Here is a 26925-nt window from a genome sequence, read left to right on the forward strand (position 1 = left end):
TGGTGTAGGTCCATGCCCAGAAAACAAACCCAGGCTGCCAAAGAGGAGCACACTGGACTTAACCACTAGGCCATGAGGCTGGCACCTCTTTCCTTCTTTCTTTATTAGAGATATTGACCCTTCCTTTGTCTCTTAAGCTTGCTAATTTCAACTTAGGGTCAAGGATGTTATTTATCTTTCTTACGGATTAAAGATTTGTTTAGACTTCTCATACCTCTTTTCAATAAATAATAATAAATTTTCTATACAAGATCAGCTCATTGTAGAATTTTTTTCTTATTCAAGGCATTTGGCATCTTTTAACAAAAATTAGAACTTTATGGAAAAATAAAAAGGGAACATTTCTTCAAAGAAGATAGACAAATGGCTTAAGGCTTCAAATGGAACATAACTCTGTGGGACTTCTTTTCTTTTTCCTAACTCATTTACCTGGGTTTTTTTGCATACAGGAACAAAAGTACACTGTGCAAATAAGTGAGCTGGAGGGACAGTTCCATCAAAAAGCCAGAGAAATTAGCATGATTCAGACAGAGCTGAAAACAGTAAAACAATTCCAGAAGAGAAAAATCCAAGTGGAGAAAGAATTAGATGATGTGAGTTTTTTTCTTTTTCTAAAAAAAAAGGAGATTACAATTAACTACATACATCTGCAAAAGCCTTCATAAACATTTATTCCCAGGAGATGGTAAAGGACTCTGACATTTTAGAGCTTTTTTGAGGAAAAAAGGGTAAGACATATCAGTTTAGGACTGGATGCAAAAGGTCTTGATGGTTAGACTTTTCTTTTTCTGAGCATTATTTCTTTGTAAATTCACCAAATTTTAGTCAACACACCCTCCCCACATTTATCAGCAGTAAAACCTTTGGACTGACTCCAATAAGAAACAAAGTACGGTTTTTGGAAAACATTAGGGGCAAATTAGCAGAATCTTAAAGGAAAATATGTTTAGACTGATGAATGATAATTGCAGAAAATTTTGGAAGGTTCTCTGGGTAGGGGTGGGTGGGATGAGGAAGACTGAGTACTTTCAGAAAGTTTCTCTGACCTTGCTGTGCTCTCTTACTTTCCATTCCCTTAGCTCAGAATATAGTTTTATTGTATTAATTATAATGCAATAAAGGGCACAGATGAGTGCTGAGCACAGGTCGCTGAAATCAGCTTTATGAATTTGAACAAGTTACTTAACCTCTCTATACCTTGGTTTCCTCATGTAAAATGAGGATAGTAATGTTTAGTGTCTCATAGGGTTGTTGTAAGGATTAAATGAATTCATATATGTAAAGTGCTTAAAATAGTGTATATCACATAGTGAGAATTATATTAACAGCAGTGTGTAGCTCTCTGCAAAAAAAAGTCCTAATTTGTATCCTTTGCTGATTTCCTTGGTGTAAATGCTTTTATTATGGCCAATTTCAAGCTACCAATGCTTTAACAACCTACTAGCAAAATTCCTGGTAGGAGCTGGCTCTCACACACCACTGAATATACATGAATACTGTATTTGTAGTAGGACTAGTAATAGAAGTAGTATTGCCACCAAGAATAACCATATAGCATGTAGTGTAGCGTTAAAAGTTGGTGCTCTGAAGTCAGACTGCCTGCCAGACGATAAATACTGTCTTCACTACTTGGATAGCCTGTTAAATTTCCTTGTCTGGAACATGGAGATGAGAATAATAGTACCAACTTCAAAGGGACATTGGGAAGAATAAATAAAATGTTTTTAATGTTTAGCACTGTGTGATAAATACCACCTGCTGTTGCTTATCCTGATGCTGTTATTACTCCTGCTAAAATTATTTTTATTACAATTAATATTATTTAAGGCCCTTCCTCTATCCCGTTTAGTGCCTCTCATTCTCAATCATGGTGTGTCCTCCAAGCGTGCAGTCTCTCTCAAGCACTTTTCTGGCAACCCACAGCCCTAATTAGCAGGAATAAGCTTTTCTGGGAAACCAAACTTCCTGTATCCTGTTTCTGTTTACCATTTAGCTAACTTCCAGATTGAAGGAGTATATGAGAAACGAATAAGGTAGATAAGATAATGTGGTGGTTGAGATCATGAACTTTATGTCCTGGCTCTGTAGCTGATAGCTGTGTGGCCTTGGATACTCTGTTAACATCTCTGATTCTCAGACTCCTCATTTGTAAAATGTGGCTATAATATCACCTGCCTCCTCTCAGAGATGTGGATTGAATAACGTAATGTGTGTAAAATACTTAGCACGTTGGCTCCTACTAATCCCTAGTAAGAGTGGTAGCATAGTAGTTACTAATGTTTTTATTACTGTCATGATCACATACCTTTAAAAATATTAATAGAGGACTCTTAGAAGCTCATTTAAATAAATGAGTTGGCACATTTCAGGCAAGGTGGAGAATGGGAAGACACTTTCTTAGCTTGGAAGGAATTTGGTTTAACTCTTCCTATCATAATTTCATAGTTATCCCAAAACCTTCCCGTGAAGCTAACTTTGTTCATGAACTTGATTACTTGTTGCTTTGTAACTGTTGCTTTAAAATTGTTCTTAATTTCCCTAGCTCACTATTATACAAATTCCTTTGCAGTATTTTCTGGGGAACTCTCTCCTCTTCTGAGTTTCAAGCCCTTTAATGTCCTTAAAAATAGTAGTTCTATAACTGTCTTCTCTAGTTATTTTATGTTTGTTTTCTTCTTTAATCTTCATAAACTAAGGATAATAAAAGGAGCCAAGTCATCTGCTTGTGTGTGTACTTGTCACTGCTCACTAGTTCCTAGACTAGTACTTAACAATAAAATTTGGTAAATGAGTGATATAAGGCAACTATATAAAACTAAAACCTTTCATAGAATTCACAGAATCTTGGCCCTGGAAGAAACTTTAGGGCCTATTTAAGCCATTCTACAGATGAGGAAAACTGAGGCACAAAGATGTTAAGTGACTTCCATGGTAAATGTAGAGCTGGCAGCAGAATCCTAGTGTCCTGAATCCCTGTCTAACACCTTTAGTCTGGCTTCTTCTCTTCTTCACTTGCATTAATTACCTACTACTGCAGAACAAATTACCCCCAAATCTAATAGCTTAACACAATAATAAACACTTGTTAAAAGCACAATTTCTGTGGGTCAGGAATTCGTGAGCAGTTTAGCTGGGCAGCTCTGGCTCAAGGTCTCTCTTGAGATTGCATTCACGATGTCAGCCAGGGCTGGAGTCACCTGAAGGCTTGATTGCAGCTTGAGGATCTGCTTCCAAGGTGCCGGCTTGCATGGCTGTCGGCAAGTTGGTGCTGGTCGTTACTGGGAGCCCTCAACCTCTTCCCACACGGGCCTGTTCGTAAGCTGCCTGAGTGTCCTCACAACTTGATGGATGATTTTACCAAGAGTGAGTAATCCAAGAGGAAGTCAGACAGAAACTATCCTTTTCTTGAACTAGCCTTGGAAATCACATAGCATTACTTCTGTCATATTCTATTAGCTAGAAGTGAATTCCTAAGTCTGGCTCACATTCTAAGGATGGGGAATTAGGTTCCATCATTTGAAGGGAGGATTGTCAAAGAAGTTGTGGACATATTTTAAAATCACCACACAACTTCAGTCCAAAGTACACACTGCTGCAAGAATAATCTTAAAATATCACAGTTCTGATCACCTCCCTCAAGAATCTTCTTTACTATTTCTCCACTGTAAACAGAAGATTGTCCAGATGCCTTAGTGTGAAAGTCAAGACCCTACATCTACTTTGGTAGGTTTTTATCTCCTTTTACTATCTCCCCATGCACACCCCCTTTAATCCACCCAAACTGGGTATTCACTCATCCCTGAAGTCTTTTCTACTTTTCTTACTTTGTTCACACTGCTTTTTCTGTTGGGGATATACTCCATATACTTTAATGGACAGATCTTTGTCCATTAAAATTTTACCAATCCTGGGGGCTGGTCCCGCGGCTGAGTGGTTAAATTTGCTCACTCCACTTTGGCGGCCGAGGGTTTCACTGGTTCGGATCCTGGGTGCGAACATGGCACTGCTCGTCAGCCAACACTGGGGCAGCGTCCCACATGCCACAACTAGAAGAACCCACAACTATAAACTACAACTATGTACTGGGGGGACTTGGGGAGAAAAAGCAGAAAAAAAAATTCACCTATCCTTCAAAGGCTCAGCTCAAATACATGTTTTCCCTGAGGCCTTTGCCCAGAGTCCTGTTTAAAAGTAATAATTTTCTTCCTGGCATTTGCAGCAACTTGGATAAAACTTGAGGGCATTATGCTAAGTGAAGTAAGCCACACAGAGAAAGACAAATACTGTATCATATCACTTATATGTGAAATCTAAAAAAAGCCAAACACAGAGAAACAAAGAATAGAGTGGCAGTTACCTGGGCTGTGGGGAGGGGGAAATGGGGAGATATTGGTCAAAGGGTACAAACTTCCAGTCATAAGACTGACAAGTTCCGGAGAATCTAATATATAGCATGGTGATTGTAGCTAATAATAGTGTATTATATACCTGAAAGTTGCTAACAGAGTAGATCTTAAATGTTTTCACCACAAAAAAGAAATGGTAATTATGTGACAATATGGAGGTGTTAGCTAATGCTATGGTGGTAATCGTTTTGTAATATAAGAGTGTATCAAATCAACACATTGCACCTCTTAAAAACGTACACAATGTGGCAAAAACTGGACAAAATCCAAATGTCCATGGGCAGGAGAAGTGATATACACACCATTGTATATTCATATAAGGGATTAATACTCCACAGTAAAAACAACCAAACTACAGATGAGGCATTAACATGCATAATCCCCCCAAACAGTACGTTCAGCAAAAGATGCCTATCAAAAAAATGCTTTTCAACTCCTAAAACATATCTCTTTTAAGGTACCTTTCTGATACTCCTGTAGAAGTCGACTTCCATGAAGTGTCAGAACAGAAGAGTGGTTCCCTCTGAGAAAATTTGAAAGGAAGTTTCCTGGGTTGATGGAAATGTTCTATACATTCGTCTGGCTCACAGTTACAACGGTTTATACATTTATCACATTTCACTGTATGCTTTTTACATTTACATTTTTAACGTCAAAAATAATTGTTTTCAAAACTAAAAAAAAACTGAAAAAAAAGTACGCAATGTTATATATTAGTTGTATCTCAAAACTGGAAAAAAATAAAAATAAACAAGATATTTTTAAAGTAATAATTTAGAAATTTTAAAGATTGTAAATGCTTTGAGGCATGAACAGGGTTGTCCTTTGTACTTATCGAAATACAAGATACAAGCCATGCTCAGTAGATCTTTGTTAAATGCTGAGTGGATCTTTTCATTAAAAGTATAATTGAAGGCGTATCAAGTTTTCTGTTAACCAGATGGGAAGAATCCTTTCACAATGTTATGTATATCAAATCATCATGATGTACACTTAAATACCTTACAATTTTATTTGTCGATTATACCTCAATAAAGCTGAAAAAAAAGTTTTCTAGACATCAGCATCATGGCAGAGTAAGAGGTTCCCTTTGTCTCTCCCCTCTAAATTACAACCAAACAGACATCCATTGGCCAACAGAGGATTCCCTACACAGCACAACAGGATACCTAAGAGATCCAGGGAGCTTTACATCTGAAGGTGGATGGACTGGACTCCCAGAAAGCAGTGGAACTACAGGAGCAGCCCTCTCCCTGACCTCCTGTGGCAGCAGTCCAGGGTGCAGATCCTCATACAGCAGCCCACATGACTGAGAGTGGAGGTGAGGGTAGCCCTGCCCCGTGCACCCAAATGCCTGTGGGGTGGCAGTGGTCCTGTGCATGCATGAATACCTGAGGGGTGGTGGCGGCAGCCAGTGGTAGCCCCACCCCACAACTGTCAGTAGAATGGTGGCAGCAGCAGTGGCCTGACCCACATAACTGAAAGCAGGCAAGGCAGGAGCACCCAGCCCCCAGTGGTAGTACCCCTGACACCAACTCCACCAGCAGTGGTGGCTGCATACAAGTCCTTGGGTCCCTGGGCCTCCATGAGTGACAGTGACACCTATGAACCCAGCACCCCAGCAGTGGTGCAACCAGCACCCCCAGACAACTGGGGAACAGCTGTACAGATGGCGCACAGGACAACAGCATCTGAGTCCATGGAGAGCCAGTGGAGCAATATGAGACCCAAGCAACCAGAAGCAAAGTAACCAAAGCCATATCCAAATAAGAGAAGGTGATTTCTACCACAGATGTGCCAGCAGAGGATCAGTTCATCAAACACCATGAACTAGAGTAATATGGCAGAACAGAAGGAAAATGACAACTCTCCAGAAACCAAATCTGAAGTCATAGAAAATTGCAATCTAACTGACGGAGAATTCAAAATAGCTGTCATAAAGAAACAATGAATTACAAGAAAACTCAGAAAACAATTCAGTGAGCTCAGGAATAAAATTAATGAACAGAAGAAATACTTTGCCAAAAAGATTGAAGCTCCAAAACAAACAAACAAAAAAAACCAAACAGAAATTCTGGATATAAAGAACACAATTAATGAAATAAAAGATAATGTAGAAAGCATTAAAAATAGAGTAGACCTTCTGGAGGAGAGAATTAATGAGCTCAAAGATAGAAACATAGAAATGACTCAGATGAAGGAGGACAGAGAACTAAGATTTTTTAAAAAATGGAGAAATTCTTCAAGAAATATCCAACTCAAGGGCCAGCCTAGTGATGTGGCGGTTAAGTTTGCGTGCTCTGCTTTGGTGGCCCAGGGTTCATGGGTTTGGATCCCGAGTGTGGACCTACACACCACTCATCAAGCCATGCTGTGGTGGCATCCCACATACAAAACAGAGGAAGATTGGCACAGATGTTAGCTCAGGAACAATTTTCCTCAAGCAAAAAGAGGAAGATTGGAAACAGATGTTAGCTCAGGGCCAATCTTCCTCACCAAAAAAAAAAAAGAGAGAGAGAGAGAGGGAAACATCACTTAGGAAAAGTACCATAAGGATTATAGATATTCTAGAGGAGGAAGAGAGGGAGAAAGGAGCAGAGAGCTTATTCAAAGAAATAATAGCTGAGAACTTCCCAAACCTGGGGAAATAACTGGACATGCAAGTACATGAAGCTAATAGAACTCCTAATTACCTCAATGCAAAAAGACCTTCTCCAAGACATATAATATTAAAACTGTCAAAAGTCAGTGACAAAGAAAAAATATTAAAGGCAGCAAGACAGAAGAAAATAACCTCCAAAGGAGCTGCCACCAGGCTTTCAGTGGATTTCTCAGCAGAAACCTTATAGGCTAGAAGAGAGTAGAATGATATATTCAAAATACTGAAAGACAAAAACTATCAGCCAAGAATACTCTATCCAGTGAAACTGTCCTTCAGATATGATGGAGAAATAAGAGTTTTCCCAGAAAAACAAAAGCTGAGGGAGTTCATTGCCCCAGACCTACTTTACAATAATGTTGAAGGGAGCCCTCCTACCTGAAACAAAAAGGCAAATGTTTACAAAGCTTTTAGCAAGGAGATAAATAGACAGACAAAATTAGAAAATTGCAGCTCTATTTCAGAATAGGTTAGCAAACAATTATAACATAAAGGATAAAGGGAAAGGAAACATTAAAAAATAACTATAAACAAATTAGGTCACAAACTCACAACACAAAAAAGAATAATTTGTGATGACAAAAATGTAGAAGGAGAAGGGAAAGGGATAGAACCTGCATAGGTTAATGGAGATAAGAGGCTATCAGAAAAGGGACTATCTCGTCTATGAGATCCTTTATACAAACCTCATGGTAACCAAAAAACAAAAAATCCGAGCAGAGTAACAAATCATAAATAAAGAGAAAACTGAGAAAACAATCATAGAAAACCACAAAACAGAAATGGCAGGCAGAAATATAAGGAAAAAGAAACAATGGAAATATAGAATAATTGGAAAACAAAAGATAAAATGGCAATGTTAAGTCCTCATATATCAGTAAATCACTCTAAATGTAAATGGATTGAACTTACCAATCAAAAAACACAGAGTGGCTGGATGGATTGAAAAACAAGACCCAACAATAAGCTGCCTCCAGGAAACACATCTCAGCTCTAAAGACAAACATAGGCTCAAAGTGAAGGGAAGGAAGATGATACTCCAAGAAAATGGAAAGCAAAAGAAAGTGGGTGGAGCCATACTTATAACAGACAAAGGAGATTTCAAGATAAAAAAGATAATGAGAGACAAAGATAGGTATTATATAATGATAAAAGGGACATTCCATCAAGAAGACATAACACTTATTAATATATGTGCACCTAATACAGGAGCACTAAAGTATATAAAGCAATTATTAACAGAACTGAAGGGAGAAATTGAACTAAAGAGAGAATTGCAACACAGTAATAGTAGGGGACCTTAAAACCCCACTTACGTCAATGGATAGATCATCCACACAGAAAGTCAACAAGGAAACAGTAACCTTAAGTGAAACACTAGACTAATGGACTTAAAAGATACATATGGAACATTGCATCCAAAAACAGTAGCATACACATTCTTCTCAAGTGCACATAGAACATGCTTAAAGATAGACCATATGTTGGGAAGCAAGGCAAGCCTCAATAAATTTAAGAAATAGAAATCATATCAACCATCTTTTCCAACTACAATGTTGTGAAACTAGAAATCAACTACCAAAAAATAGCTGGGAAAATCACAAATATGTGGAGACTAAACAACATGCTACTGAACAATTATTGGATCAATGAAGAAATCAAAGGAGAAATGAAAAAATACCTTGAGACAAATGAAAATGAAAACACAACATAACAAAACCTATAGGATGCAGCAAAAGCAGTACTAAGAGGGAAATTTATAGCAATACAGGCCTAACTCAAAAAGCAAGAAAAATCTCAAACAAGCTTACACCACACCTAAAAGAACCAGAAAAAGAAGAACAAATAAAGCTCCAAGTTAGTGAAGGAAGAAATAATAAAAATCAGAGCAGAAATAAACGAAATAGAGAGTAGGAAAACAATAGAAAGGATCGATGAAACTAAGAGCTGATTTTTTTGAGAAGATAAACAAAATTGACAAAACCTTAGCCAGACTCATTAAGAAAAAAGAGAGAAGCCTCAAATAAAATCAGAAATGAATAGGGAGAAATTACAACAGACACCACGGAAATACAAAGGATTATAAGAGAATACTGTGAAAAGCTATATGCCAATGAACTTGATAACCTAGAAGAAATGGATAAATTCTTAGAATCATACAACCTCCCAAAACTGAATCAAGAAGAAATAGAGAATCGGAATAGACCAATCAATCACAAGCAGAGAGATGGAAACAGTAATCGAAAACCTCCCAAAAAACAAAAGTCCAAGACCAGACGGCTTTTCTGGTGAATTCTACAAAACGTTCAAAGAAGATTTAATTCCTATCCTTCTCAAATTAGTATGAGAAATTGAAGAGTACTGGATGTTTCCTAACTCATTTTATAAGGCCAACATTACCCTGATACCAAAACTAGACAAGGACAACACAAAAAAGGAAAACTATAGAACAATGTCTCTGGTGAACATAGATGAAAAAAATCCTCAACAAAATATTAGCAAATCAAATACAACAATATATTACAAGGATCATACACCATGATCAACTGGGATCTTTTCCAGGGTTGCAAGGATGGTTCAACATCCACAAAGCAATCAATATGATACACCAAATTAATAAAATGAGGAATGAAAATCACACGATTGTCTCAATAGAGGCAGAGAAAACATTTGACAAGGTTCAACATTCATTTATGATAAAAACTCTTGGGGCTGGCCTCGTGGCACAGCAGTTAAGTGTGCACGTTCCGCTTTGGCAGCTGGGGGTTCACCAGTTTGGATCCTTCGTGTGGACATGGCACTGCTTGACAAGCCATACTGTGGTATGCATCCCACATATAAAATAGAGGAAGATGGGCACAGATGTTAGCTCAGGGCCAGTCTTCCTCAGCAAAAAGAGGAAGATTGGTGGCAGATGTTAGCTTAGGGCTAGTCTTCCTCAAAAAAAAAAAAAAACTCTCAATAAAATGGGTATAGAAGGAAAGTATCTAAACATAATAAAGCCTGTATATGACAAACCCACAGCCAACATCATACCTAATGGTAAAAAACTGAAAGCCATTCCTCTAAGAACAGGAACAAGACAAGGGTTCCCAGTCTTGCCACTGTTATTCAACATAGTACCAGAAGTTTTAGCTAGAGCAATTAGGTAAGAAAAAGAAATAAAATGCATCCAAATTGAAAAGAAAGCAGTAAAACTCTCACTGTTTGCAGATGACATGATTCTCTATATAGAAAACCCTAATGAATTCACCAGAAAACTATTAGAAATAATCAACAACTACAGCAAAATTTCAGGGTACAAAATCAACATACAAAAATCAGCTGCATTTCTGTACACTAATGATGAACTAGCAGAAAGAGAAGTCAAGAATACAATCCCATTTACAATCACAGCAAAAAGAATAGAATAACTAGGAATAAATTTAACCAAGGAGGTGAAAGACCTATACACTGAAAACGAAGAGACATTATTGAAAGAAATTGATGATGACATAAAGAAATGGAAAGATACTCCATGCTCATGGATTGGAAGAATAAACATAGTTAAAATGTCTGTATTAACTAAAGCAATCTACAGATTTAGTGCAATCCCAATCAGAATCTCAATGACTTTCTTCACGGAAACAGAACAAAAAATCTTAAAATTTATATGGAAAAACAAAAGATGCTGAATAACCAAAGAAATCCTGAGAAAAAAGAACAAAGCTGGAGGGATCACAATCCCTGACTTCAAAATATGTTACAAAGCTATAGTAATCAAAACAGCATGGTACTGGTACAAAAACAGACACACAGATCAATGGAACAGAATTGAAAGCCCAAAAATAAAATCACACATCTATGGACAGCTAATCCTCGACAAAGGTGCCAAGAACATACAATGGAGAAAGGAGTCTCTTCAATAAGTGGTATTGGGAAAACTGGACAGCCACATGTGAAAGAGTGAAAGTAGACCATTATCTTACACCATACACAGAAATTAACTCAAAATGGATTAAAGATGAATGTAAGACCTGAGACCATAAAACTCCTAAAAGAAAATACGCTGTATACTCTTTGACATCATCTTGGCAGTACCTTTTCAAATACCATGTCTACTTAGGCAAGGGAAACAAAAGAAAAAATATATGTGAGTGCATCAGACTAAAAACCTTCTGCAAAGCAAAGGAAGCCAACAACAAAACAAAATGACAACCCGCCAACTGGGAGAAAATATTTGCAAATCATATTTCTGACAAGGGGTTAATTTCCCAAATATATAAAGAACTCACACATTTCAACAACAAAAAAACAAACAACCCGATCAAAAAATGGCCAGAGGATATGAACAGACATTTTTCCAAAGAAGATACAGATGGCCAACATTCGTACCTGTCAGAATGGCTCTAATTAACAAGACAAGAAATAACAAATGCTGGAGAGGATGTGGAGAAAAGAGAACCCTCATACACTGCTGGTGGGAATGCAAACTGGTGCAGCCACTATGGAAAACAGTATGGAGATTTCTCAAAAAATTAAAAACAGAAATACTATATGATCCAGCTATCCCAGTACTGGGTATTTATCCAAAGAACATTAAATCAACAGTTCAAAGAGATTTATGCATCCCTATGTTTATCACAACATTATTCACAATAGCTAAGACGTGCAAGCAACCCAGATGCTCATCAACTGATGAATGGATAAAGAAGATGTATGTTTATATATCTTATATATAAGAAGATGTATATGTATATATATATATATGTATGTATATATATACATACACACACACACAGTGGAACAAAATTGTGCCATTTGTGACAATATGGATGGACCTTGAGGGTATTATGCTAAGCAAAATAAGCCAGACAGAGAAAGACAAACACCATATGATTTCACCCATATGTGGAAGATAAACACATTGATAAGGAGAACAGATTAGTGGTTACCAGAGGAGAAGGGGTGGGGTCAGGGGTAAAGGGGCACATATGTATGGTGACAAATTGAAATCAGACTATTGGTGGTGAACATGATGCAGTCTATACAGAAACTGGAATATGATAATATACACCTGAAATTTACACAATGTTATAAGCCAGTATAATCTCAATTAAAAGCAAACAAAAGTTTTCTGGAAGGAATATCAAGTTTTGGTTTATATGAATATGCTGCAGATTAAACCAAGTTTCTTAACTTTTCAGGAACTCTCAATAGCCTTCCTAAGTGTAGGTGTACATTCTGAATCAAAGTGAATTAGGAACCAGTTGTGCATGTTCTAGTGGGCCAGGGTGCAATTTGTATTTTTTTAAAGAACAATGTTGCTACCTAGTGGAGAAATCGATTTCAGACCTTTCAAATAAGGCTGTTGGAGCAGGAAGACTTAAAATTCAAGGGCAAAAGATACTGGTTTATGGGAAAGAATAAGGTGGTTTTGTGGAATTCTAAGTATGAGAGAATTAAGGCAGATGTGGGGGCCCGTTAACTTAAAATTGGGTGGTATATATGAAGGAAGAAAATTAATTATACTGTGAATATAGAATTCATTATAAAATTAAAAAGAGGCTAGTGAAATTTAGATTATCAAAAGATAGTCAAAGCATAAATTTTAAAGAAAAAATGATTTCTATCTACCTGATTAACAGAAGCAGCATACATTGGTAGGTTGTAGTTATTATATTTTCAATAATTTGTTTTAGCCTTTCTTCTTTTGACGAAGTGATAATGCCCATCTCAGCAAATATAGTCAATAAAAAACAAAGAACATAAGCCCCCTCTACCTCAGTTACACTACCTAGAGATAACCATTGTTAATATTTTGGTGTATTGTCTTTCCTTTTCTTCCTCTACTATGTAGAAACATATTTTAAAATACCTATATGTTATTTTTACAGAAATGAGATCATGATATACAACTTATTTGTTAACCTGATTTTTTCACTTTATATATTTTGGACATTTTTTAATGCCATTACCTATTTTTCTAGAAAATGTTTTGACTAGGTGCATGGCATTGCCTTGGGTAGATGTATCATGATTTATTCATTGGTCCCTCATTGTTGGACATTTGGACTTTTTCCTAATTTTTCACTCTTATAAACTGTGATGAACATCTAAGTAACAGAATACTTTTCTATATCTTTAATTACTTTTTAGGATGACTTCTTAGAAGTAGTATTTGTGGGTTCGAAAACATGAACTTTTAAAGGTGTTTGATATGCATTGCCTAATTAACTTTCAAAAGATTTATTTATTTATAGATTTTTGAGGGAATCCAATGCCATATGAAAGGTCCATCCCCCCACACACTGGGTTGGTAGACATTTCCATAAACTTGTATGTTTACATTAATTTTGAAAGTCTTTGACAATGTAAGAGGCCATTTTTAAAAATCTTTATTAAAAATACAGGGAGAAAGAAGAACATCTAAAAGAGATCATTTAAAATGGAGATTTAATATAGTTAGGACAAAGATCACAATAAGGAAAGTTGTTAAGTATATGGGAGGACAATATTAGACATAATAATAACTAATCTTTATATTAAATAGTTACTATTCAAAGTACTTTACTTGTATTATTTGTTATTTAATCCTTGGCACACCCCTATCAGATAGCTATTATTATTCCCTTTTTTTATTTCTGGAAATCCTGAAACTTAAGGGAGTTAAATGACTTGCCCAGAGTCAAACAGCTGACAAGTGAGAGAGGCAGCACTTGAACTCTGGTGTGTCTGACGGAAAGCCCTTCTCTACTGCCTTTTTTATGGAGTGAATATTAGATTGAGTATGCATATTTCAATCTGATTGATTCTTGCCAGTAAATATAGACAACATCATAACTTTAAATTAGCTCAACTCTCTTTGCCTGCAAGAATTTTATGTCCTTTTTTTTAAACATTTTTTTTTCTGCTTTATCTCCCCCAAATCCCCCCTGTACATAGTTGTATATCTTAGTTGCAGGTCCTTCTAGTTGTGGCATGTGGGATGCCACCTCAACATGGCCTGACGAGCGGTGACACGTCCAAGCCCAGGATCCGAACCAGCGTAACCCTGGGCCACCACAGCGGAGCGCACGAACTTAACCACTCGGCCATGGGGTCGGCCCCGCTATGTCCTTTTTATTCTGTGTAGTTTTAGAGGATAGAAGGCTCCAGCTGTGGGAATCACAGGGATATGTTTTTTGATTAATACCAGGAAGAATTTTTCTAAATATGGGAATTATTAAAGGGCAGCTTAGTGAATTAATGAGACGAATTAGTAATACTTCTGCTTCTGGATATTTTTCTTATAGAAGGGATTCCTATATTAAGTGGGAGATTGTATAGTCCGACTCCTAAGGTCCTTTCCAACTCTAAAATATTATGATTCTGTGAGTCCACATATTTAAAATGAAGATATTTAGAAAATATGAGAACAACTTGTCTGAATGCTCTGAGAACTGTTATTCATGAAAGGCTTTTTAGAAGCTGAATACGGATCTTGTAAATCTATAGAAGATTGTGGGAAATATGGTCCTCAGAGGCAGGGACACACAGAGGAGTTTTTCTCTGTTCAGGTTTAAGAGGTAATGTGTAACAGAAAATGTTTCTTTATTGGAAATTTTCTAGGAATCAACCCCATTTCCTATTGACCAGTTTTTGTTTTTTTGTTATTTTAATTTTAGCTGAAGGAGAATTTAAGGAACACGGAGCGCAGACATCAGGAGACTCTTAGAAGACTGGAAGGCAGGTTTTTTGAAGAAAAGGTATGGCGTATTAAGGTTAATTAAGAAATACTTTTTGTACTAGAAAAACGTAAGTCTCTTTATATGCATTCTGAGACCTATCAACCTTCCATTTGGTATCTTATTATAAAATTGTTATCAAATCATAGCAGAATAAAAAACAGGGAAAATGAACCTATTGTAGATGTCTCAGTGACTAGTCTTTTTCCCCCTCCCAGTTAGAGATTCTTGAAAGCCTAAAGAGGGATTGTCATCTTACCAAGGCTTCAGGACACATGCCCCTTAGCTTGGTGTTCCCCTCGTGGAAGTAGAGCTGCATGTGCCCCATTATATAGGGGAGATGGGATTGGAGACATCACTCTGGTACACATAAGGTCTTCTCTTAGTCAAGCTGAGCTAAGGATGTTAACAAAAGCGAGCTCAAAATGTTCCGTAGCACGTCACAAACTTCCACATTTTTCTGTGCCAGTGAAGTTAATTCTCCAAATTGTGGGAAATGCATTGGAACACTTTTTGTCTACAGAATATTTTCAGAGGCCCCATGGTGTTTCTTTAATTAATTCTTTTAATTTTTTTAACTTTTTATTTTTAGGGAAGAATTGAACAGATTCTTTTCAGAAATTGGTAGAGATGTGGGGAGTTGAGAGTGGGGCAAATAAATACTCATATCACATTTAGATAAAAGGATTTTATCTAAAAAAAAAAAAAGTAGCCGTAGGTTTCCAGTTTGTGTATCGAATAACCTGGGAGTGGGGCAGGAGCAGCATCTTTGTGCTTTCCTTCTGGCGCTTACTGGCACTGTTAGGAATGGAAGTCCTCAGGAATAGGCTGCTCTCAATTGGCTCTTCCCTCTACTCTACCCTACGCTTGATCTCTTTTCTACTCAGTGAGCATTCCACAAACAAAGGTCAGAAGTGCTTGGTCAGTGTATGGAATACCTGACTGACAGTGCTTATATAAATAGGATTTTTATGTCTGGAAGTAGGTGGTTGCTGGCCTTTCCCTCATAGTTGCAAAATGGTTAATGCAGCTCCAAAATTTGTCTATGTTTAAGGCAGAGAGAAGGGAGGCTTCTGGTGTATTTGTCCGTTTCATCTGGAAACCATAAAAGCTTTCCCAGAAGCTCCCAGCAGATTTCCTCTTACCTCTATTGCATTGGCCAGCACCATGTTATAATGGATGCTGGGAAAGTGAGTGTTTTGTTTTTCTAGCTGCTAGTGGAAGCTGGGAAGGTAAAAGGAGGATGGGAATGAGTGTTGGGTTGGCCAGCCACAGCAGTATCTGCCCCACCATGTTAGGACAAACTTCACGGTTAGGAACACACTCCTATGCTGGTTTGAGCCCCGCTGCTGCTGGTTCATGGCAATGGGCTTTCTAGTAAGCCCTGTTCATTCATCGCATACCTCAGCATGTTCCACCTGATCATGTAAAGGCTTTCCCTCAGGTTATTGGTATTTTGTTTTGTTTTCCCATATAGTCCTTTTCTGTTCTTTGAACCATCAAGCCCTTTTCCACCTGTATAGATATTTTTTAATTGAGGTAACATTGGTTTATAACACTGTATAGGTTTCAGCCACCTGCATATTTTTATACTATTCCCTCTTCTGGAATGCTCTTCCTTCATCTCTGGCTCATTCTTATTCTATATCGCTCAAACGTTGTTTCCTCAGAGATTCCCTAAACCCCAATATAAAGTTACCTCCCCCAGTTACTATCTATCTCATTACCCCATTTATTTCATTCATAGTATTTATCACAGTCTCTTATTTGTTTACTTGTTAGGGAGGCTGAATAACATCAGATTGCCTGCATGTGAATCCCTGCTCTGCCACTTACTAGCTATGCGACTTTGGAAGGTCACTAATATCTTTTTCCCTCAGTTTCCTCAGTCCTTGTCTTTGGGCATAATAATAGTATCTAATTCATAGAATTGTTGTGAGAAGTAAATAATACATGTAAAGCTCTTAGAACCATGCCTGACACATAGTAAATGCTCAGTATATTTTTATTATTATTATTATTTGGGTCCCATCTTAGAATATAAGTCCCATGAGAACAAGGACCTTATCTGTTTTGTTCACCACAGAATCTCTGGCATCTAAAAAATCTGGTACACTATTAGTGTTCAATAGGAATTTGTTGAATGAATGAATAATAACTTTCCTCATTGTATTTAGCAGAAATTTCTCCCAATACTGATGTGGAATTTTTGTTTCCTATTTATATGTCATGTTGCTGCTGCTGCTGATTCTCCTCCTCCTTCTCCTCCTCCTCTCCCCCGCCGTCCCCTCCCTTCCCCCTCCCTCTCCCCCCCCCCTCTTGCTCTCTCTCTCTTCCCCCCCGACCCCCAGGAAGATTCGCCTGAGCTAACATCCACTACCACCAAAGTGGAGCATGCCAAAATTAACCACTAGGCCTCCAGGGCTGGCCCTCATGTTGATGCTTTTTTTTTTTTTTTTTAATTTGAGTTCATAATAGTTTACATCATTGTGAAATTTCAGTTGTACATTATTTCTTGTCTGTCACCACATAGGTGCTCCCCTTCACCCCTTGTGCCCATCCCTCGATCTCCTTCCCCTGGTAACCACTGAACTGTTTTCTTTGTCCATGTGCTTGTTTATATTTCCACATATGAGTGAAATTATCTGGTGTTTGTCTTTCTCAGTCTGGCTTATTTTGCTAAGCATAATTCTCTCCAGGTCCATCCATGTTATTGCAAATGGGATGATTTTGTTTTTTTTTATGGCTGAGTAGTATTGCATTGTATATATATACACCACATCTTCTTTATCCAATCATCAGTTGATGGGCACTTGGATTGTTTCCATGTCTTGGCTATCATGAATAGTGCTGTAATTAATATAGGGGTAGATATGTTACATTGGATTGTTGATTTCAAGTTTTTTGGGTAGATACCCAGTAGTGGGATAGCTGGGTCATACGGTAGTTCTATTTTTAGTTTTTTGAGGAATCTCCATACTCCCATACTTCCATAGTGGCTGCACCAGTTTGCATTTCCACCAGCAATGTATGAGGGTTCCCTTCTCTCCACACCCTCTCCAACATTTGTTATTTTTAGTCCTAGTGATTATAGCCATTTTAACAGGCGAAAAGTAGTATCTTAGTGTAGTTTTGATTTGCATTTCCCTGATGATTAGTGATGTTGAACATCTTTTCATGTGTTTATTGTCCATCTGTATATCTTCTTTGGAAAAATGTCTGTTCATATCCTCTGTCCATTTTTTCATCAGGCTGTTTGCTTTTCAGTTATGTGAGTTCCTTATATAGTATGGAGATTGACCCCTTATCAGATATATGATTTGCAAAAATTTTCTCCCAATTGGTGGGTTGTCTCTTTTTGTTTTGATCCTAGTTTCTTTTGCCTTGCAGAAGCTCTTTAGTCTGATGAACTCCCACTTGTTTATTTTTTATTTTGTTTGTCTTGTCTGAGAAGACATGGTATTCGAAAAAATCCTTTTAACTTCGATGTCAAAGAGTATACTACCTATCTTATCTTCCAGGAATTTTATGGTTTCAGAACTTATTTTCAAGTCTTTGATCCATTTTGAGTTTATTTTTGTGTATGGTGTGAGATAATGGTCTACTTTCCTTCCTTTGCATGTGGCTGTCCAGTTTTCCCAACACCATTTACTGAAGAGACTGTCTTTTTTCCATTGTATGTTCTTGGCACCTTTGTTGAAGATTAGCTGTCAGTATATGTGTGGTTTTATTTCCAGGTTTTCAGTTCTGTTCCATTGATCTGTGTGTCTGTTTTTGTACCAGTACCATGCTGTTTGATCACTATGGCTTTGTAATACATTTTGAAGTCAGGGATTGTGATACCTCCAGCTTTGTTCTTTTTTCTCAGTATTGCTTTAGCAATTTGGGGTCTTTGGTGACCCCATATGAATTTTAGGATTCTTTGCTCTATTTCCATGAAGAATGTGATTAGTATTCTGATTGGGATTGCATTGAATCTGTAGATTGCTTTGGGTAGTGTCATGTTGCTTCTTTAATGGAGAAATTGGGAGGTACCCTAAGATTCCTGTGTTCACACTATGCTCTTTGCTGGCTCCTCCAGCAGTACTTGGAGTACTTCATGTCAGGTCATGTGGACAGAAGTATTTTATTTGGCATTATAAAATAAATACTTAGGTTTTTTTTTTTTTTTTTTTTTTTTTGCTGAGGAAGACTGGCCCTGACACTTGTTGCTGATCTTACTCTTTTTGCTGAGGAAGAGTGGCCCTGAGCTAACATCTGTGCCCATCTTCCTCTACTTTGTATGTAGGTTGCTGCCACAGCATAGCTTGATGAGTGGTGTAGGTCCACACCCAGGAACTGAACCTGCAAACCTGGGTTGCTGAAGCAGAGCATACCAAACTTAACCACTATGCCACTGGCCCAGCCCCAATACTTAACTTTTTGATGTGTAAAATTTGTTGTTAGAAATATAACTCTGGGGCCGGCCCCATGGCTGAGTGGTTAAGTTCGCACACTCCACTTTGGCGGCCCAGGGTTTTGCTGGTTCAGATCCTGGGCACAGACATGGCACTGCTCATCAAGCCATGCTGAGGTGGCATCCCACATGCCACAACTAGAAGGACCCACCACTAAAAATACACAACTGTGTACCAGGGGGCTTTGGGAAGAAAAAGGAAAAATAAAATCTTTTTTTTTTAAAAAAAGAAATATAACTCTATTAAAACAGCCTATTTTCTTTTTTAGCACCGACTAGAACAAGAGGCTGAAAAGAAGATAATAATGCTGGCAGAGAGAGCCCACCAGGAAGCTGTTGTGTAAGAGACGCCTGCCTCCTTTTTCTTTCTAATAGCCTCTCTTACCTCTTTGCTGGTCTGTTTTGTTCTTATCATGCTGTCTCCCCTCTTCTCTCCTGGTTTGCTTTCTTCAAATTTTCTGGTTTACTTTCCCTCACTGTTTCTTTCTCTTCATGACCTCACCCCTTTTCTCTCTACCCTTTCTGTAGTTGCATGGTATGGAGTTAAGAACGTGGTCTTTGAAGTTAGACTGGTTCTCAACATGTATCTGACTGTAGGAAGATTTCTTAACTTTTTTGAAATTAAATTTCTTCATCTAAAAACGGGGTTAATAGAGAGGAGGTGGAGCAAAATGGTGGGGTGAGCTGACCTGGGACTCTCTCCCCTCCAAAATAAAACCAAAGAAACGGAAAAACTGAATTTCAACCAATGACCCCTAATGCCAAGACTGTCAGAGTCCTACAGAGTAATAAGACAGAGAACGGAGAGGCTGGAGCTGCCCTTGGAGGAGCTGGAACGGTGTAGGAGAGAACTTCGCTCCCTCTCCTAGAGACTGGGATTGCTGCCGTGAGTGAGGGAAGGAGCGGGGGAGGGACCGCACGACCGGGGGATTGTCCAGGACTCCCGCCGCCGGTGCAGTGGAAACCCACTGATGGGGTAAAGCTTCTGTGTGCGGGGACCCCATCAGGCCAGGGCCCTGGGAGACCAGAGAACAGAGCTGATCTGAATCCAGATTGGCGCGCACGAGAGAAACTGGCCATCCCCCCCGGCAAACCGCGCTGGGCACCACCATCTTGCCTGAAGGTGGAGAGCTCAGAACGCACAGCTCTCGACCCCAGTCTACTGGTGACAGGCTGTAACTGCAACCGAATTCTACCATCATGTGCAAATACCGCTCCTCTACCATCCAGCAATTTATAAAAGCTGCAGACCAGAAGGAAAACAATAAAAACACAGAATTAAGTCTTGAGGACTTGGAAATAGGTAAACTAAGTGAAAAGGAGGTCAGAGTAGCTATCATCAAAAAACTCAATGAGGTGGAGAGAAAGATAGAGAAACAAGCCAACAAGTTCTGGAGTTACTTCACAAAAGAGATTGAAATTATAATGAAGAATCAAACAGAATTACTAGAGATGAAAAACACAATGGACCAGATAAAACAAAATACGGATTCCCTGAATGCCCGTGTAGACATCATAGAGGAGAAAATTAGCATAATCAAAGATAGACAGGCTGAATGTCTCCAGACAGAGGAAGAAAGGGAACCAAGAATTAAAAAGAATGGGAAAATCTCCTAGAGATAGCAGATTCAATGAGGAGAAAGAATTTAAAGATCATAGGAATTCCCGAGAACATGGAAAAGGAAAATGGAGCAGAAAGTGTGCTTAACGAAATTATAGAAGAGAACTTCCCAAATCTAGGGATTGAGGGAGAAATGTGTGTAGAGGAAGCTTTCAGATCTCCTAGATTTGTCAATGTAAAAAGACCTACTGTAAGGCATATAGTAGTAAAAATGGCAAAAATGAAAGACAAAGAAGTAATACTCAGGACAGGAAGACAGAAGAAAATAACTTACAAAGGAACTCCTATCAGACTTTCAGTGGATTTCTCTACAGAAACCTTACAAGCTAGGAGAGAATGGAGTGACATATTCAAAACTTTAAAAGATAAAAATCTTCAGCCAAGAATACTCTATCCAGCAAGAATATCCTTCAGATGTGAGGGAGAAATTAAATCTTTTCCAGACAAACAAACGTTAAGGGAATTTGTAACCAAAAGTCCTCCACTACAAGAAATCCTCAAGAAGTCTCTCATACCTGAAAAAAGAAAAAAGGGAGAAAGGGGTCACAAACCACAGAGTAGGGAGACACATAGATAGAACCAGAATAGGATAGCAAATATTCAACTATAGCATTAGGCTAAAGGTAAGGAAACTACTAAAGCAAAGACGATCTTATCACTCTAAGTACAAACTCATAACATGAGTTGGAATAAAAAATGAAAATAATAATTTAGGAGGGGAAGAGCAAAGGGACTAAATCGGTCTAGGCCAAGTAAGTAAGAGACCACCAGAGAATAAACTATATTATACACGAGATTCTAAACACAAACTTCAGGGTAGCCACTAAACTAAAAAATGGAACAGAGCCACAAAACATAACTAAGGAAAAATCTAGGAAACCCAGCATAAGAAATTGTGGTAGTCAAGGGGTAGGCTAAAGCACACAGGATGAGAAACAAAGGTAATGCAGGAAAACCAGATAATGAGCAACAGATTGACAGCATCAAGTCCACATGCATCAATAATCACCCTCAGTGTAAACGGATTGAGCTCTCCAATAAAAAGACACAGAGTGGCAAAATGGATTAAAGAACAAGATCCAACAATTTGTTGCCTCCAGGAAACACACCTCAGCTCCAAGGGCAAACACAGGCTTAGAGTGAAGGGGTAGAGGACAATACCTCAAGCTAATAGCAAGCAAAAGAAAGCAGGTGTTGCAATTCTCATATCAGACCAAGTGGATTTCAAAATAAGGCAGGTAAAGAGAGACACAGAGGGACAATATATAATGATCAAAGGGACACTTCATCAAGAAGAAATAATGCTTATAACTATCTATGCACCCAACATAGGAGCACCAAAGTTCATAAAGCAACTATTAACAGACCTAATGGAAGATGTTAAAAACAACACAATAATAGTAGGGGACCTCAACACCCCACTCACATCAATGGACAGATCATCCAGACAGAAAATCAACAAGGAAATAGTGGAGCTAAACGAAAAACTAAAACAATTGGACTTAATAGACATATATAGATCATTTCATCCTAAAACAGCAGAATACACATTCTTCTCAAGTGCACATGGAACATTCTCAAGGATAGACCATATGTTGGGAAACAAGGCAAGCCTCTACAAGTTAAAAAAAATTGAAATAATAACAAGCATCTTCTCCGATCATAATGCTATAAGGCTAGAAATTAATTACAAGAAAAAAGCTGAGAAAGGCACAAGGTTGTGGAGACTAAACAATACGCTACTGAACAAGCAATGGATCATTGAAGAAATTAAAGAAGACATCAAAAAATACCTGGAAACAAATGAAAATGATAACATGCCATACCAACTCATATGGGATACAGCAAAAGCTGTATTAAGAGGAAAATTCATTGCAATACAGGCACATCTTAACAAACAAGAAAAATCCCAAATAAGCAATCTTAAACTACACCTAACTGAACTAGAGAAAGAAGAACAAATAAAGCCCAAAGTCAGCAGAAGGAGAGAAATAATAAAAATCAGAGCAGAAATAAATGCTATTGAAACAAAACAGGTGGTAGAAAGGATCAATGAAACAAAGAGCTGGTTCTTAGAGAAGATAAATAAAATTAACAAACCCCTAGCCAAACTTACAAAGAAAAAAAGGGAGAAAGTTCAAATGAACAAAATCAGAAATGAAAGAGGAGAAATAACAACAGACTCTGCAGAAATACAACGGATTATAAGAGAATACTATGAAAAACTATATGCCAACAAAATGGAGAACCTAGAGGAAATGGATAAATTCTTGGACTCCTACAACCTCCCAAAGCTCACTCAAGAAGAAGCAGACAATTTGAACAGACCAATCACAAGGAAAGAGATTGAAACAGCAATCAAAAACATCCCAAAGAATAAAACCCCAGGACCAGATGGCTTCCCTGGGGAATTCTACCAAACTTTCAGAGAGGATTTAATACTTATCTTTTTCAAGCTATTCCAAAAAATTAGGGGAGATGGAACACTTCCTAACACATTCTATGAGGCCAACATCACGCTGATATCAAAGCCTGACAAGGACACCACAAAAAAAGAGAACTACAGGCCAATATCACTGATGAACATAGATGCAAAAATTCTCTAACAAAATTTTGGCAACCAGAATTCAGCAATTCACCTAAAGGATCATACATCATGATCAGGTGGGATTCGTACCAGGGACACAGGGATGGTTCAACATCCGCAAATCAATCAACGTGATACACCACATCAACAAACTGAGGAATAAAAACCACATGATCATCTCAATAGATGCAGAGAAAGCATTTGACAAGATCCAACAGCCGTTTATGATAAAAACTCTGAACAAAATGGGCATAGAAGGAAACTACCTCAGCATAATAAAGGCCATATACGACCAACCCATAGCCAACATCATACTCAATGGGCAAAAACTGAGCGCCATCCCCCTGAAAACAGGAACGAGACAAGGATGCCCTCTATCACCACTCTTATTTAACATAGTACTGGAGGTCCTGGCCAGAGCAATCAGGCAAGAAAAAGGAATAAAAGGAATCCAAATAGGGAGGGAAGAAGTGAAACTCTCACTGTTTGCAGATGACATGATCTTATATATAGAAAACCCCAAAGAATCCATTGGAAAACTGTTAGAAGTAATCAACAACTGCAGCAGAGTTGCAGGGTATAAAATCAATTTGCATAAATCAGTAGCATTTGTATACTCCAGTAATGAACCAACAGAAAAAGAACTCAAGAATACAATACCATTCACAATCGCAACAAAAAGAATAAAATACCTTGGGGTAAATTTAACTAAGGAAGTGAGGGACCTATATAATGAAAATTACAAGGCCTTTCTGAGAGAATTGGATGATGACATAAGGAGATGGAAAGACATTCCATGTACATGGATTGGAAGAATAAACATAGTTAAAATGTTCGTTCTACCTAAAGCAATCTACAAATTCAACGCCATCCCAATCAGAATCCCAATGACATTCTTTACAGAATTAGAACAAAGAATCCTAAAATTCATATGGGGCAACAAAAGACCCCGAAGTGCTAAAGCAATCCTGAGAAAAAAGAACAAAACAGGAGGCATCACAATCCCTGACTTCAAAACATACTACAAAGCTACAGTAATCAAAACAGCATGGTACTGGTACAAAAACAGGTGCACAGATCAATGGAACAGAATTGAAAGCCCAGAAATAAAACCACACATCTATGGGCAGCTTATCTTCGACAAAGGAGCTGAGGGCATACAATGGAGAAAAGAAAGTCTTTTCAACAAATGGTGCTGGGAAAACTGGAAAGCCACATGTAAAAGAATGAAAATTGACCATTCTTTTTCACCATTCACCAAAATAAACTCAAAATGGATCAAAGACCTAAAGGTGAGACCTGAAACCATAAGGCTTCTGGAAGAAAACGTAGGCAGTACACTCTTTGACATCAGTATTAAAAGGATCTTTTCGCACATCATGTCTTCTCAGACAAGGGAAACAATAGAAAGAATAAACAAATGGGACTTCATCAGACTAAAGAGCTTCTTCAAGGCAAATGAAAACAGGATTGAAACAAAAAAACAACCCACTAACTGGGAAAAAATATTTGCAAGTCATATAGCTGACAAAGGCTTAATATCCATAATATATAAAGAACTCTCACAACTCAACAACAGAAAATCAAACAACCTGATCAAAAAATGGGCTGGAGACATGAACAGACATTTCTCCAAAGAAGATATACTGATGGCCAATAGGCACATGAAAAGATGCTCATCATTGCTGATCATCAGGGAAATGCAAATCAAAACTACACTAAGATATCACCTTACACCCATTAGGACAAAAATATCTAAAACTAATAGCAACAAATGTTGGAGAGGTTGTGGAGAAAAGGAACCCTCATACACTGCTGGTGGGAATGCAAACTGGTGCAGCCACTATGGAAAACAGTATGGAGATTCCTCAAAAAATTAAAAATAGAACTACCATACGACCCAGCTATTCCACTACTGGGTATCTATCCAAAGAGCTTGAAGTCAGCAATTCCAAAAGTCCTATGCACCCCAATGTTCATTGCAGCATTATTTACAATAGCCAAGATGTGGAAGCAACCTAAGTGCCCATCAACAGATGACTGGATAAAGAATATGTGGTACATATATATAATGGAATACTACTCAGCTGCAAAACAGAACAAAATCATTCCATTTGCAATAAAATGGAAGGACCTTGAGGCAATTATGTTAAGTGAAATAAGCCAGTTAGAGAAGGATAATCTCTGTGTGACTCCACTCATATGAGGAATTTAAAAATGTGGACAAAGAGAACAGATTAGTGGTTACCAGGGGAAAGGTGGGGTGGGAGGTGGGCACAAAGTGTGAAGTGGTGCACCTACGACATGACTGACAAACATTAATGTACAACTGAATTTTCACAAGATTGTAACCTATCATTAACTCAATAAAAAAAATAATAATTGGGGCTGGCTCCGTGGCCGAGTGGTTAAGTTTGCGTGCTCCACTGCAGGCGGCCCAGTGTTTTGTTGGTTCGAATCCTGGGCGTGGACATGGCACTGCTCATCCAACCATGCTGAGGCAGCGTCCCACATGCCACAACTAGAAGGACCCACAACAAAGAATATACAACTATGTACCGGGAGGCTTTGGGGAGAAAAAGGAAAAAAAAAAAATCTTTAAAAATAATAATAATAATAAAAAAACCCGAGGTTAATAATAGCAACCTTGCAGGTTGTCATTAATGTCGACAGATAAAGCAATCATTGTTCTAGTTTGGTAATATCTAAAAATTAGGCCTGTATTTTGAGACCTTATTATCTATTTCAGGCAATTGAACAAGGCTGGAAGAACTGTTTTTAAGGAGAATGTTTATCTCCAGAAAGCTCTCGCATACCACCTAAAGGAAGCTGATGATCTACAAAAAAACTCCCAGAAGTTGCAAGAGACTCAGAATTTTCTGTTACATCAAAAGGTTCCAACTCTCATTTACACTTTGTTTCTTATCTTTTTTTTTAAGGATTGGGTTGGTAAATACTAAGAATTGAGTATAATAATGATGCATAAAGACAATGGGACCATTTTTCTTCTGTCTGGATGATGTACATTTCTTATCTGAAAAGATTAATTACTGAATGACTTATAAGAAGCATTGGCTTGGCAAAGAATATACCAGAAACATAAATATAACTCCCATCCTCTATACCTTAGAATACTCATTTTTCTTTGCTTAGATTTGGTCCCTGAATCCCATAGGAATAGGTTCAGCTGTGCGTAACAGCCCTGACAATAATGGCCTCACTATGTAAGGGTTTATTCGCTCACCTAAAGGAAGTGTGGAGGTAAGCAATCCAGAGCTCAAATGGTAGTGCCACAAAGTCAACAGACACTCAGGTTTCTTAACTCTGCAACATGTGGCTTAAATCCTCAAAGTCACCTCATGGCCCATGGCAGCTGCTGGAGCTCTAACCATTATTCAAACAGCAGGAAAGAAGAAAGACAAGAAGGAAAAATGTATGCCGCTCCCTTTAGAGGTCTTCCTGGAAGTCCTACACACATTTCTACTTATAT

General features: G+C 38.0%; 1 protein-coding gene across 10 annotated transcripts in view; it reads left to right on the top strand.

Moving 5' to 3' along the window:
* Window positions 1–26925, top strand: part of BBOF1 (basal body orientation factor 1) — a 62672-nt gene that overhangs the window by 15413 nt on the left and 20334 nt on the right. For 8 of the 10 annotated variants that reach the window (XM_070593853.1, XM_070593851.1, XM_070593854.1 and 5 more), the window contains exons 4-7: window positions 450–593; window positions 14712–14792; window positions 19497–19567; window positions 26185–26329. In XM_070593853.1, coding sequence (XP_070449954.1) covers window positions 450–593; window positions 14712–14792; window positions 19497–19567; window positions 26185–26329 — 441 coding nt within the window. The remainder of the gene's footprint in view (window positions 1–449; window positions 594–14711; window positions 14793–19496; window positions 19568–26184; window positions 26330–26925) is intronic. The other 2 variants (XM_070593856.1, XM_070593858.1) reach the window with 1 other exon arrangement.

The sequence above is a fragment of the Equus przewalskii genome, chromosome 25 (assembly GCF_037783145.1).
Source record: "Equus przewalskii isolate Varuska chromosome 25, EquPr2, whole genome shotgun sequence".
Classification (NCBI taxonomy): domain Eukaryota; kingdom Metazoa; phylum Chordata; class Mammalia; order Perissodactyla; family Equidae; genus Equus; species Equus przewalskii.